The following is a 14,571-nucleotide window of genomic DNA, read 5'->3' on the forward strand; positions in this document are numbered from 1 at the left end:
CAGGGATCAATGCTGGGACTGCAACTGTTTACAAAATAAATTAATGGCTTGGAGGAAGGAAGTGAATGTACTGCAGCCAAATTTGCAGACAACACAAAAATAGGTGGAAAGGCACGTTGTTAAAGGAGCACAGACAGTTTACAGAGAGATCTTGACAGATTAAAGTAAGTGAGCAAAATGTTGGCCAATGGGGTGGGGGTGAGTTTCATTTGGGAAAATGCAAAGTTCATTTTGGAAGGGAGATTGAAAGAACAGAATATTATTTAAATGGAGAAAAACTGCAGAACGTTGCAACATGAAGGAAGTTGGGAACACTTATGCAGAAAACACAGAAAGCTAGCACGCAGGCACAACGGGTAATCAGGCAAGCTACTACAATATTAACCCTTGTTTCAAGGGAGTTGGAAAGTGAGACTACAGAAATCCTGTTGCAACTGTTGAGATCAGCCCTGGAGTACTGTGAGCAGTTTTGATAAGATCATGAGTAGAATTTGGCCATTTGGCCCATCAAGACTGGCCCACTATTTGATCATGGCTGATATGTTTCACAACTTCATTCATCTGTCTTCTCCCCGTGGGCTTTGATTCCCTGACGAATCAGAGATAATCAGAGGGTTGGATAGAGTGGATAGGGAGAGCCTTTTTCCAAGTATGGGGGATGGCAAACACGAGGGGACACAGCTTTAAAATGAGGGGAGATAGGTAGAAGACAGATGTCAGAGATAGTTTCTTTACTCAGAGAGTAGTAAGGGTATGGAATGCTTTGCCTACAATGGTTATAGATTCACCAAGTTTAAGTGCATTTAAGTTGTCATTGGACAGGCATATGGACGTACATGGAATAGTGTAGGTGGGATGAGCTTCAGATTAGTATGACAGGGCGGCGCAACATCGAGGGCCGAAGGGCCTGTACTGAGCTGTAATGTTCTATGAATCAAGAACCTGTCTTGCTCTTTCTTAAATACACACAATAACTTGGGCGGCACGGTGGCACAGTGGTTAGCACTGCTGCCTCACAGCGCCTGTAGACCTGGGTTCAATTCCCGACTCAGGCGACTGACTGTGTGGATTTTGCACGTTCTCCCCGTGTCTGCGTGGGTTTCCTCCGGGTGCTCCGGTTTCCTCCCACAGTCACAAAGATGTGCAGGTTAGGTGAATTGGCCAAGCTAAATTGCCCGTAGTGTTAGGTAAGGGGTAAATGTAGGGGTATGGGTGGGTTGCGCTTCGGCGGGTCGGTGTGGACTTGTTGGGCCGAAGGGCCTGTTTCCACACTGTAAGTCTAATCAAATAAACTTGTCCTCCACTGCCTTCTTTAGCAATGAATTGCAGAGATTCACCACCTCTGGCTAAATAAATTCCTCCTCATCTCAGTTCTAAAGGGACATCCCTTCATGTTGAGGCTGTGCCTTCGGGTCCTCATCTCTCCCACGAGTGGAGACATCTGTATCTACCTGATCCAGGCCTTTCATTCTGTCAGTTTCAATGCGATCTCTCCTCATCCTTCCAAACTCCATTGAGTATAGACCCAGAAACCTCGATTGTTCCTCATATAACAAACCCTTTATCCCCAAGATCATTCCTATAAGCCTGCTCTGGACCCCCTCCATGGCCAGCACACCTTCAAGGCCCAAAACTGTTCCCAACATTCAAAAAGCGGTATGACCGGTGTTTTACGCAGCCTCAGTGGTACATGCCTACTCTTGTGTTTCTAGCCTTCTGAAAATTAATGATAACATTGCATTTGCTTTCCTAACTGCCAACTGAATCTGCATGTTAACCTTAAAAGAATCCTAACTAAGACTGCCGAGTTCCTTTGAGCTTCACATTTCCAAAGCCTTTCCTGCACATCCACCAATATCATTTATTGTATCCGTCGCTCTCGATGCAGTCTCCTCTACATTGGGACACTGGACGCCTCCTAGCAGAGCACTTTAGGGAACATCTCTGGGACACCCGCACCAATCAACCACACCGCCCTGTAACCCAACATTTCAACTCCTCCCACTCTGCCGAGGACATGAAGGTCCTGGGCCTCCTTCACAGCCGCTCCCTCACTGCTAGACGCCTGGAGGAAGAATGCCTCATCTTCAGCCTCGGAACACTTGAACCCGAGGGCATCAATGTGGACTTCAACAGTTTCCTCATTTCCCCTTCCCTCACCTCACCCCAGTTCCAAACTTCCAGCTCAGCACTGTCCTCATGACTTGTCCTACCTGCCTATCTTCTTTTCCACCTATCCAATCCACCCTCCTCCCTGACCTATCACCTTCATCCGCTTCCCCACACACCTATTGTACTCAATGCTACTTTCTCCCCACCCCCACCCTCCTCTTGCTTATCTCTCCACCCTTCAGACACTCTGCCTTTATTCCTGATGAAGGGCTTTTGGCCGAAACGTCGATTTTACTGCTCCTTGGATGCTGCCTGAAGTGTTGTGCTTTTCCAGCACCACTAATCCAGAATCTGGCTTCCAGCATCTGCAGTGATTGTTTTTACCTCATTTCAAAAATTGTCTACACTTCTATTTTTCATATCAAATTGCAAGATCTCACATTTTCCCACATTGTATTCAATCCACCACATCTTTGCCAATCTTACAGCCTGTCCAAGTCCTTCTGCAGCCTCCCCACCTCCTCAACATTGCCTGCCCTTCCATCTGTTTTTATGTCATCTGTAAACTTAGCCAACGATGCCCTCAGTTATTTTGTCCAGATTGTTAATGTATAATGTGTATGGTCATGGTCTCAACACTGACCCCTGCGAAACTCTAGTAACCACTGGTTGCCATCCAGAAAATGTCCCCTTGATCCCCACTCTATGCCTTTTGCCTGTCAGCCAATCCTGTATCCATGTTTGTACTTGTCCCTACCACCATGGCCTCTTATCTTATTTTGCAGACTCTTGTGTGGCACCTTGTTAAAACTTTCTGGAAATCCAAACAGATCATATGCCCCGCTTCCCTTTGTCTAGTTTGCTTGTTGCCTCATCAGAGAGTTCTAACAGATTTTTCAGGCATGACCTCCCATTGACAAAGCCGTGTTGGCTCCCCCCTACTTTAACATGCACTTTCAAATACTCCACAATCTCATCTTCAATAAAGGGCTCGAAAATCTTACCAATGACTAAGGTCAAGCTAACCAGTGTATAATTTTTGTCTTCTGCCTCCCTCCCTCCTTAAACAGAAGTTAACACTGACCATTTTATAGACTCTGCCACCCTTCATGACTCCGTGTTTGCTGAAAGACCACCAATGCCTCGATAATCTCCACTGCTGTCCCCCTCAGAACCTGGGGTGTAGTCTGTCCGGTCTGGATAACTTATCCACTTTCAGACCTTTCAGCACCCCCAACACCTTCTGGTAAATGATGGCCAGTAAACTCACCTGTCTTTCATGAAGTTCTATATGCAACTGGGGTTTTCCATCATGCTCTCCTTGTTTAAAAAAAAAGTTTCATTGGAGGCCATTCTGATAAGATTCACGACAATTATCCCTCATATAGATGGATTGTCTTATGTGCAAAGGTCAAACAGATTGGGAGTCTACGAAGTGGAGTTCAGAACAATACAAGGTGATCTCATTGAAACATGTGATTTCTTGACAGGCCTTGACTGGGTAAACGTTGAATGGATGCCAATATAAGACTGAGATGAGGAGGACATTTCTTCTCTGAGGTTTGTGGTTCTTTAGGACTCCTTGTCACATAGAGCTCTGGGGCAGAGTCCTTGTATATCTGAGGCTGAAATATATTCTTGATCAGTTGGAGAAATCAAGGGTATGGAGGAACAGCAGGAAAGGGGACATGAGGAATGTTAAATCAGTCATGATCCTTTTGAATGGGGAAGCAGGCTCGAAGGGGCCTGTCATGTTCTTATTTCTTATGGTCTTTGCCTGTCCAGGTACATTCTTGCCCTTTATTTAGTCATGTGTGATGTGGGTATTGCTGGCTTGCCAACATTTATTGCCTGCCGCCAGTTGCCCTTGAGAAGACAGTGGTGAGCTGCCTTATTGAATTGCTGCAGTTCACCAGCTGTAGGTTTGTCAACAATACCACTCAGGAGAGAATTCCTGGAAATTTGACCCAGCAACAGTGAAGGCACAGCAATATTTTTCCAAGTCAGGATGGTGAGTGGCTTGGAGGGGAACTTGAAGGTGGTGGTGTTCCCATATATATGCTGTCCTTGTGCTTAGTGATGAAAGTGGTGTCGGTTTGGAAAGTGCTGTCTGAGGATCTTTGATAAATTTCTACAGTGCATCTTGTACATCAAACACACCACTGCTACTGAGTTTTAGTGGTGGAGGGAGTGGATGCTTATGGGTGCAGGGCCAATCAAGCGGACTGCTTTGTCCTGGATGGTGTCAAGCTTCTTGAGTGTTGTTGGGCTGCACTCATCCAGGCAAAAGGGGAGTATTCCATCACACTCCTGACATTGTCTTGTAGATGAGGGCGAGGCTTAAGAGAATCAGGTGTTCCTAGCATTTGACCAGCTATTGTCACCACTGTGTTTATGTGGTGAGTCCAGTTGAATTCCTGGTCAATGATAACCCTCAGGATAGTGATAGTGGGGGATTCAGTGATGGTAACACAATTGAATGTTAAGGGATAGTGCTTAGATTGTCTCTTAATTGCTGATGGCCATAGCCTGGCATTTTTGTGGTACAAAAGTTACTTGCCACTTGCCAGCCAAGATTTGCCCAGATCTTGTTGCATTTGGACACGGACTGCTTCAGTATCTGAGGAGTCGTGAATAGTTCTGAACATAGTGGAATCATTGGCGAGCGTATCCCCTTTTGATCTTCTGTTGGAGCGAAGGTCACTGATGAAACAGCTGAAGACTATGGCCTATGGTACTCATGTGAGGAACACCTGAACTGACATGACTGACCTCCAACAACCATGACCATCTTGCTGTATGTCGGGTATAACACTCTCCACGAGAGCAGTTTGCACCCGATACCCATTGATTCCAGTTTTTCTGGGGCTCCTTGATGTCACACACAGTCAAATGCAGCCTTGATGTCAAGTCCTGTCACTCTCACCTCACCTCTGGAATGCAGCTCTTTTGTCCATGTTTGAATTAAGGTTGTGTTGAGGTCAGGAGCTGAGTGACCCTGGCGGAACCCAAATTGGGTGTCGCTGAACAGGTTATTGCTAGGCAGGTGGTATTCATCGCACTGTTAATGATACTTCCATCCCTTTACTGATGAGTGAACTAATGGGGTGGTTATTGGAGAGGTTGGATCTGTCCTGCTTTTTCTGCACAGGACATAGTTGGGCAGTTTTCCACGTTGTCAGGTTGATACCAGGGTTGTAACTGTACTGGAATCACTCACCTAGGGAAGCAGAAGGTTCTGGAGCACAGGTCATCAGTACGATTGCCAGAATGTTGTCAGGGCCTGTAGCCTTTCCAGTATCCAACATCTCCAACAGTTTCTTGATATAACATGGAGTGAATTGAATTGGCTGGTTTCTGTAATGCTGGGGACCACTGAAAAAGGCTGAGGTGGATCATCCATTTCGCACTTCTGGCTGAAAATTGCTGAAAAAGCTTCAGCCTTATCTTTGCCTGGAGATTGAGTCTCCTGCAAAGTTCTGAAATGCTCTTTAGGTTCCTCCTTAAGGAAAGGACTTCCATTGGTAGCAGTCATTCAAGCAAAGTTTATTCCTTTTGGTTTGTTTTCTGACATTTTACAGCAGAAAAAAATGAGAAAAGCTTTTTGGATTTCTGAGTATTCTTTTATAATCTTAGTGTGACTAAATTGTCCTTCTATGAGGTCCAGACCTTCACTCCCCACTTTGCTATTCCTTTCCCCTTTGAACATCACCTTCTTCAAAATAAGTTCCAACCCTCCTCTCCAACCTCTCCAACCTCCCCAACCCCATTTCTGGTTCAGATTAATACCCTTCTCCCACTTGACATTTTCCCATCCCACGTTGCACCCTGCAGGCTCATCTGTGAAATCACCTAAAATGAGAAATTGTTTGGTACAGAGGCTGATGGAGAAAGCAACAAAAGTAATTTGCTGAGAACATGTAGTACACAGCAATTCTGCATGAAAGTACATTGTAAGCTTTTATAGATCATGGATCTGGTTCATTTTTGGCTGTTAAGTTGCAGGGTTTTATACTTTTTTTAATATGTTGCAGCAGAGAAATCTATGAAGCAGAAGACGAGGCAAGCAAGATAGGGGAGAAAATAAATCCAACGTTTTCCTTGCTGTTCTGGTAAGCTTACCTATAATTATTTCCGAAATCAATATAATTATAATACCACTTTACTGTAAAACTTTTGTGTATCCTCAAGACTTGTTCCTAGAACATAAAATTGAAGATCTGCTCAAGTGCGAGGGAACACTTTGTTCATGAATGTACTACTTTGTTAAGTTACTTAACGTCTCACTATAAATATCATTATATTCAAATTCTCAAATAATTTCATTCAAAACATTATTCTATTTTGTATTTGAGTCACTCCAAATAATGACTACTTCTGTCTGAGGCTCATGGGAGAACATTTGATATCGGCGTAAATTTGGTCAGAGATCAGTGTTGGAAGTAGGATGTTGAGTTTGTGATTGCATGGAGGCAGGGAATAGGGTGGTCAGGATTGAGGAGTCACAGTTAAACTATGTCTCCAAAGGTTTAAATTATGTGAACATGTTACTTAAACTAAGCTTTTATTCCCTTAATTTTAGGACTTGAAAGGTGATCCAATTGAAATACAGTATTGAGGATTCTTAAGGTATATGATACAGTCAATATAGAGAAAGTATTTCCAGCAGAAAGGGAGGGTATAATCTTAAAATTAGAGCTTAGTCTTGGGGTGTGAAATCAAGAAGCTATGTTCATTACAAAAGTCAGTGGCTATCCAGAACCCAATTCCCCAAAAGGCTTTGCTTCCTGGATCACATGGAATTTTCCCAATTAAGACTTTTTTTAATGCCAAGGTCATTACGTGATGTGGACAAAAAGGGGTAAATGAATGTTAAGGAACAGATCTAAACGAATAACAAGACAAGCTTCTGGTTTTAAAGGATCTACCTCTGTTCCCATACCCATAGTCAGAAGTCACACAACACCAGGTTATAGTTATACTTCAACTGCAAGGTTGTGATTTCATATAAACCTGTGGGACTGTAACCTGGTGTTGTGTGACTTATGACTTTGTCCATCCCAGTCCAACTCTTGCCTTCCACATCATGGCTGCCAATACCCATAGATTAGATATTGTCCAGAATTTTGTTCTACACATTATATCAGAAGAATATTGGATGGGAGAACATTGCTCAATATAATACAGAAAACACAAATATGAAGGAGGACTTGAAGAATGGGGCTGACTATTAGCAGAAAACTCAACATTAAAGGAGTACGGTACATGCTGAAATGAAGATAGACAATGCTGAAAACCCTCAATACATCAGGTGATTGTTGAACAGGATTAATGTTTCAGGATGATGAACTTTTGCCAGAACCAAGAAGAAAGAAAATTTGATAGAGGCGTTCAAAATTATGAAAGGTGGTTCAGAGTAGAATCAAACTGTTCTCATTGATAGTGAACAGCTTTAAATGCAATTTAATGGATTTGATCTTATATCCATTGCAGAGGCATGGTTACAAGGTGATCAAAGCTGTGAACTAAGTACTCAGGAGTATGTGATTTTTCCAAAGGACAAACGGGAAGGAAAGGGTGGTGGGTAGCATTGTTGGGACAGGATGGAGGAAGTATAATTGCAAGCAATAATCTTGAGTCAGAAGATGCAGTGGTGATAAGAAATAAAAAGGGAAAGAAGACATGGCCTTGTAACAGTTGCTATACAGTGGGACAGAGAAGAAATCAGGAGATAATGAGAGTATGTAACAAAGACACTCGAATAATCATGTGGCCGTTATTCTTCATTGGGAAGGTTGGGGTAGTCAGATTGGAGAGGAATTCATGGGTTCTCTTTGGGTCATCTCAAGAACAATATGTGGGAATCCAACCAGGAATCAGGCTGTTTTAGATCTAGCCATATGTCATGAGCCAAGTTTAATAAATTATACAGGAGTAAAAAAGTCCCTTCAGAAACAGTGACCATAACATTGTGAAATTAAGCATTCATCTTGAAAGTGAGGAATTTAGATTATAAACGACCATGCTCAACTTAAATAAGGAGAACAAAAAAGGCAGACTTGCATGGATAATGAGTTTAGAAACAAAAATGGTTGAGGAACCACGCAGACAAGAAAATGGTTTATTCCTCACAGCATCGGCATATTCCAGTGAGGAAGAAGGAATAAAGTCACCACAGTCTTACCAGATCAAACGTCTGCTCTCTCAGAGAGACATGATTGGTGGTGGTTTAACCTACGGTCAGCATGCCTCAGGTGAGGAGAGAGGTCAAAAAGTAGAGTCTTTAAATGGTAAACTCACACAGTGTAGGAACTGAACCCACACTGTTGGTATCACTCTGCATCACAAACTGGCTGTAGAGCCAACTGAACTGACCAACCCCAGAAGACGGATTATTGGAAGGGATAAATCAGCTGTGATTAAACACAGAAGTTAAGGATAGCATCAGATTGAAAGAAAAAACATACAATGTGGCAAAAATTTTTAGTAAGCGAGAGGATTGAAAAACTTTTGAAAACCAATAAAAGATGATTCAAGAAAAACAAAGAGAAATAAAATAAACTTCAGAGGGAAACTTGCAAATAATGTAAAGACTAACAGCAAGAATACCTTCAAATATATGAAAGAAAGCGAGAAGCCAGAGTGATCTTGGAGAATAATGCTGAGGTAAATAAAATGATAGAGGATTTGAATAAACATTTGGCATCAATCTAGAATGCTTCATTTGAACTTGCCTCCACATCACTTCCAGGCACTTGATAATGACAGGAATAGATAGGCACATGCGATTAGAATTACTGCATATACAAAGAATCAATATGTTCATGTTAGGCTGAACAAGCTGCTTATGTGTTGTACATATATGTACTGGAAATCAGACAGTGTTTAAGAGAGAATACGTACCCAGAAAGAAAGAGTCGAATTATCCCATAGAAAGTCTCAGGATCCACATGCTCTGGGAAGGAAACAGAAAAACAATTCAATGTGACTAAATGAACCAGAGATCAAATGAATCCATTCATGGAATAAACCTCATGTAGCAAGTTGCTGGACTTTAGATTGAGTCTGGCTGTAGCCTGGCACCAAACTTCAATTGTCGTTCACAAAAGTTTTGTGATAGACGAGCATTCAGATAAAATGTTGTTTATCATTATTTGATCTGAGTATGCAGTTTAGACAGGCAAACATGCAGAAGTGAACTAAAAGCTGCTTACACTGAGAATTAATTCTTTTAAAAAATACCAGTGAATTCTGATGTCCATCATTCAACACATAGGCTAAAGTCCCTTCGGTCTCCTTTTTCATTCCTTCCAAACAGAGAAATATCAAAGATTGCCTTCAATTTGCATTTCTGTCGGAAGTGCATCCATTAACCTTTACATTTTTTTAAGACCTGTTGCTTTTCCATATGTTTTAATGGAATATCGGTATGAACTTACCATCCATCTTCTTCAGAGATTGATTCATCTTCCTAATTGATTCAGCCATATCGTGTAAAGCATTTTTAATTGAATCATCATCATGTCTCAGTATTCCTTCAGTTGCAATGGAAATAGCCTGGGGAAGGTGACCAATGTAACATATTATAAATTGAAATAAACATATGTTTTGATATCATGAAGTTCTTTTTGAATGATATCAACTATTGCCAAGTTGATAGCATCCTCACCTGAGTCAGAAAGTGAACTTAAAAAGCTGACATTCCAAGGCATTACTTCCAGAATGCTACATTTTTAGATATTAAACCACTCTTGTGCAAAAGTAAAAGATCCCATGGTACACTTTTGAAGAAGAACAGGTGAGTTATTCCTGGTCACAGTGGATCACTCTCAATGTCACCAAAACAGATTTGATGCTCATCATCACATTGATCTTTTTGAGAGTTTTCTGAGCATAAATTTGACTGACATGACAACCGTGACTAGATTTGAAAAATGCATCTTTGGCTGTAAAGTACTTCAGGATATGTAATGGTTGCGACAACTGCCATATCAATGCAACCCTTCTCTTCTCTTCTGTCCTTTCTAGGCATTTCTCCCTCCCTTCTTTCCTCTCTCTGTAATTCTGCAGGGTCTTATGATGGATGCCTTGGAAATTGTGAATAGCATCATTTCATTGATGCTACAGTGGAAATGCTGAATGAATGTTTAATGAACAGTTCAATGCAAGTTGGTAGGTTTGGGAATGCTGAATGACTAGAGAAATTGAGGGTTTGGTTAAGAAAAAGAAGGGAGCATATGAAAGGTATAGACAGGATCGATTGAGTGAATCCTTCGAAGAGTATAAAGGAAGTAGGCGTATACTTAAGAGGGAAATTAGGAGGGCAAAAAGGGGACATGAGATAGCTTTGGCAAATAGAATGAAGGATAATCCAAAGAGTTTTTACAAATACATTAAGGACAAAAGGGTAACTAGGGAGAAAATAGGGCCCCTCAAAGATCAGCAAGGCGGCCTTTGTGTGGAGCCGCAGAAAATGGGGGAGATACTAAATGAGTATTTTGCATCAGTATTTACTGTGGAAAAGGATATGGAAAATATAGACTGCAGGGAAATAGATGGTGACATCTTGCAAAATGGGGGCTGAAAATGTGTTGCTGGTTAAAGCACAGCAGGTTAGGCAGCATCCGAGGAACAGGAAATTCGACGTTTCGGGCCAGAGCCCTTCATCAGGAATTCCTGATGAAGGGCTCTGGCCCGAAACGTCGAATTTCCTGTTCCTCGGATGCTGCCTAACCTGCTGTGCTTTAACCAGCAACACATTTTCAGCTCTGATCTCCAGCATCTGCAGACCTCACTTTTTGCATCTTGCAAAATGTCCATAAATGGGTTACGGTGGATAAATCCACAGGACCTGATTGGGTGTACCTGAGAACTCTGTGGGAAGCCAGGGAAATGATTGCTGGGCCTCTTGCTGAGATATTTGTATTATCGATAGTCACAGATGAGGTGCCAGAAGGCTGGGGTTTGGCTGACATGGTGCCACTGTTTAAGAAGGGTGGTAAGGACAAACCAGGGAACTATAGACCAGTGAGCCTGATGTCGGTGGTGTGCAAGTTGTTGGAGGGAATCCTGAGGGACAGGATGTACATGTATTTGGAAAGACAAGGACTGATTAGGGATAGTCAGCATGGATTTGTGCATGGGAAATCATGTCTCATAAACTTGATTGAGTTTTTTGAGGAAATAACAAAGAGGATTGATGAGGGCAGAGCGGTAGATGTGATCTATATGGACTTCAGTAAGGCATTCAACAAGGTTCCTCATGGGAGACTGATTAGCAAGGTTAGATCTCACAGAATACAGGGAGAACTAGCCATTTGGATACAGAACTGGCTCGAAGATAGAAGACAGAAGGTGGTGGTGGAGGGTTGTTTTTCAGACTGGAGGCCTGTGACCAGTGGCATGCCACAAGGATCGGTGCTGGGCTCTCTACGTTTTGTCATTTACATAAATCATTTGGATGCGAGCATAAGAGGTACAGTTAGTAAGTTTGCGGATGACACCAAAATTGGAGGTGTAGTGGACAGCGAAGAGGGTTCCTCAGATTACAACAGGATCTTGACCAGATTGGCCAATGGGCTGAGAAGTGGCAGATGGAGTTTAATTCAGATAAATGCGAGGTGCTGCATTTTGGGAAAGCAAATCTTAGCAGGACTTATATACTTAATGGTAAGGTCCTAGGGAGTGTTGCTGAACAAAGACACCTTGGAGTGCAGGTTCATAGCTCCTTGAAAGTGGAGTCGCAGGTAGATAGGATAGTGAAGAAGGCGTTTGGTATGTTTTCTTTTATTGGTCAGAGTATTGAGTACTGGAATTGGGAGGTCATGTTGTAGCTGTACAGGACATTGATTAGGCCACTGTTGGAATAATTCGTCCACTTCTGGTCTCCTTCCTATCGGAAAGATGTTGTGAAACTTGAAAGGGTTCAGAAAAGATTTACAAGAATGTTGCCAGGGTTGGAGGATTTGAGCTATAGGACAGGCTAAACAAGCTAGGGCTTTTCCATGGAGCTTCGGAGGCTGAGGGGTAACCTTATAGAGGTTTACAAAATTATGAGGAGCATGGATAGGGTGAAGAGGCAAAGTCTTTTCCCTGGGGTCGGGGAGTCCAGAACTAGGGGCAAAGGTTTAAGGCGAGAGGGGAAAGATATAAAAAAGGGTGTTATGTGTATGGAAGGAGCTGCCAGAGGAAATGGTGGAAGCTGGTACAATTTCAACATTTCAGAGGCATTTGGATTGGTTTATGAATAGGAAGGGTTTGGGGGGATATGGGCCAGGTGGTGGCGGGTGAGACTAGATTGGGTTGGGATATCTGGTCGGCATGGGCGGATTGGACTGAAGGGTCTGTTTCCATGCTGTACATCTGTATGACTCTTTGACAATGACAAATTGAGACTCCGAATACTCTAATGTGAGAAGCTAAGAACGAGACACACCTCCTATTTTCAAATGGTGTGAGCTTGAATTCTAGATAAATATTTCATCAAATAAAAGAAACTACTGTTGAAAATAAGTCAAGAAGTAGCTCTAATACTGTGACTGATAGATGAGGTCAGGTACATTTGCAAATGAACAGTGTATGTACAGTTTACTGGCAAGTCAATTAAATCTTTTGGGTTGAAAATCAATACCTTGAAAACGTCCCTATGTTTGTTTACATTGACCATAATAATATTTGAAAGTTTTCACCAAAATTCTGCCTTGACTTTTGTAGAATAGAATTACAGTTTCCTGATGAAGGGCTTTTGCCCAGAACGTTGATTTTACTGCTCCTCAGATGCTGCCTGAACTGCTGTGCTTTTCCAGCACCACTCTAATGTAGATTTACAGTTTTGAACCAAATGGCCCTAACTAAGACCGTACTGAAGTATTACTATAGTTGCTTGCATTTCCTTGGGGAACATGCAGAGTTTCAGATAAATCAGAAATTATTACAGGCCAGAAAGGGGCCAGTCAGACCATCATCCCTTTGTCAACTCTCCTAATAATGCAATTCACCTAGTGTAACTCCAAACAGCTGAAACAGTTCAGAAAATAATCCAGTTCCCTTTTGAATGCCTCAGTTGAACTGCACCATACTTTCAAGCAGTGCATTCCAGATCCTTACCATTTGCTGAATGAAAACATTTCTCTTACTGCCTTCATTGCTGCTTTTTCAGCTGCTTCAGGTGAAATTGAACCCAAGACCAAATGAACGTCAGAGTATAAAACCCTTTCACAAACAGTGACCATAACATGGTAGAATTTAGCATTCATCTTGAAAGGGAGAAGCTTGAGTTGGAAACAAATTTGCTCAACTTAAAAAGAGTAATTTAAAAAGAATGAAGGCGGACCTGCCTGTTTAAGGGACTGTTTTTCCCTACATATCTTGCTCAGAAAACTCATGATTTTGAATATTTTGATCAAATGTTGTCTAAAATTTTTCTCCTCCAAGGAAAGTAGTCCCAGTTTCTCTAAAAGATCAAGGCAACTAAAGTTCCTCATCTCTTAAAGAAATCTTGTGAATCTTTTCTGCACTGTCTCTACAGACTGACTCAAAATTGGGTGCAACATACCACTGGAGGCCAAGCCAGTGCTTTTCTCATGTTTTACAATTTATTTGCTTTTATACACGATACTCCCATTGATAATAGCTAATATGTTGCATGCTTTGTTAGCTGTTTTCTCAACCTCTCCTGCCATCGTCAATAACTTAAGTGCACAGACATGCATGTCTCTCCGCCCCGTGCTCCCTTTAGAATTGTACCTTGTATTTTGTATTCTGTCTTCATGATCATCCTACCACAATGAGTCACTTCACACTTCCCTGCATTCAATTTCATCTGCACTTGTTTGCCTATTTCACGAGCCTGTGTCCAGTACTTCACGACGCTCCAAGTTCTGAAAGCATGGTCTGTAATCAAAGCCTGATTAAATGATGCAAGTCAGGAAGAACAAGAGGTCTTCATACTGACCCTGGGAGATTTCGTTTTAAACATTGCTCCAGTGTGAAAATAATCCATTTCTATGCTGAATTACTCTATGACTATCCATTAACCACTACTTTTTGTTTCCTGGCAATTAGTCAAATTCATATCCATGTTGCTACCATCCATTTTATTCAATGAGCTGTCACTTGGCTCCCAAATCTGTTGCGGAACACTTTATCAAATGCATTTTTGAAGTTAGCTAGTTTGATTCCATAGCAATGGTTCATCAGATAAGTGAAACAATAATTTTCAAAACTGAGTGTATTAAGAAATAATTCAAGGCAATCATGCTTATTATATTAATATCCATGAAGAAAATATTAAAGTTACAGTGAGTGAATACAGTTGTTACTTAATCTATCTTAATTAAAAGGACCATAACATTAAGCAAGGAGATTGTTCGTTCAAGAGAGAGTGTCCTAAACACGTCTACAGAGTAAAATAAGTGATGTAAAGCATTCAGTTCAGCTCTAAAAATGTTCCAAATAAAA

At 41.7% G+C, this 14,571-nt stretch overlaps 1 protein-coding gene across 1 annotated transcript in view; it reads right to left on the reverse strand.

Moving 5' to 3' along the window:
• The window catches only part of ido1 (indoleamine 2,3-dioxygenase 1), a 53,019-nt gene that overhangs the window by 3,819 nt on the left and 34,629 nt on the right, over positions 1 to 14,571 (reverse strand). Inside the window, exons 7-8 of the mRNA XM_060856470.1 lie at positions 9,552 to 9,669; positions 9,016 to 9,067 (exon numbers count right to left, since the gene is read on the reverse strand). Of these exons, the coding sequence (XP_060712453.1) occupies positions 9,016 to 9,067; positions 9,552 to 9,669 (170 nt within the window). The remainder of the gene's footprint in view (positions 1 to 9,015; positions 9,068 to 9,551; positions 9,670 to 14,571) is intronic.

Source organism: Hemiscyllium ocellatum, chromosome 48, assembly GCF_020745735.1.
Source record: "Hemiscyllium ocellatum isolate sHemOce1 chromosome 48, sHemOce1.pat.X.cur, whole genome shotgun sequence".
Lineage (NCBI taxonomy): Eukaryota > Metazoa > Chordata > Chondrichthyes > Orectolobiformes > Hemiscylliidae > Hemiscyllium > Hemiscyllium ocellatum.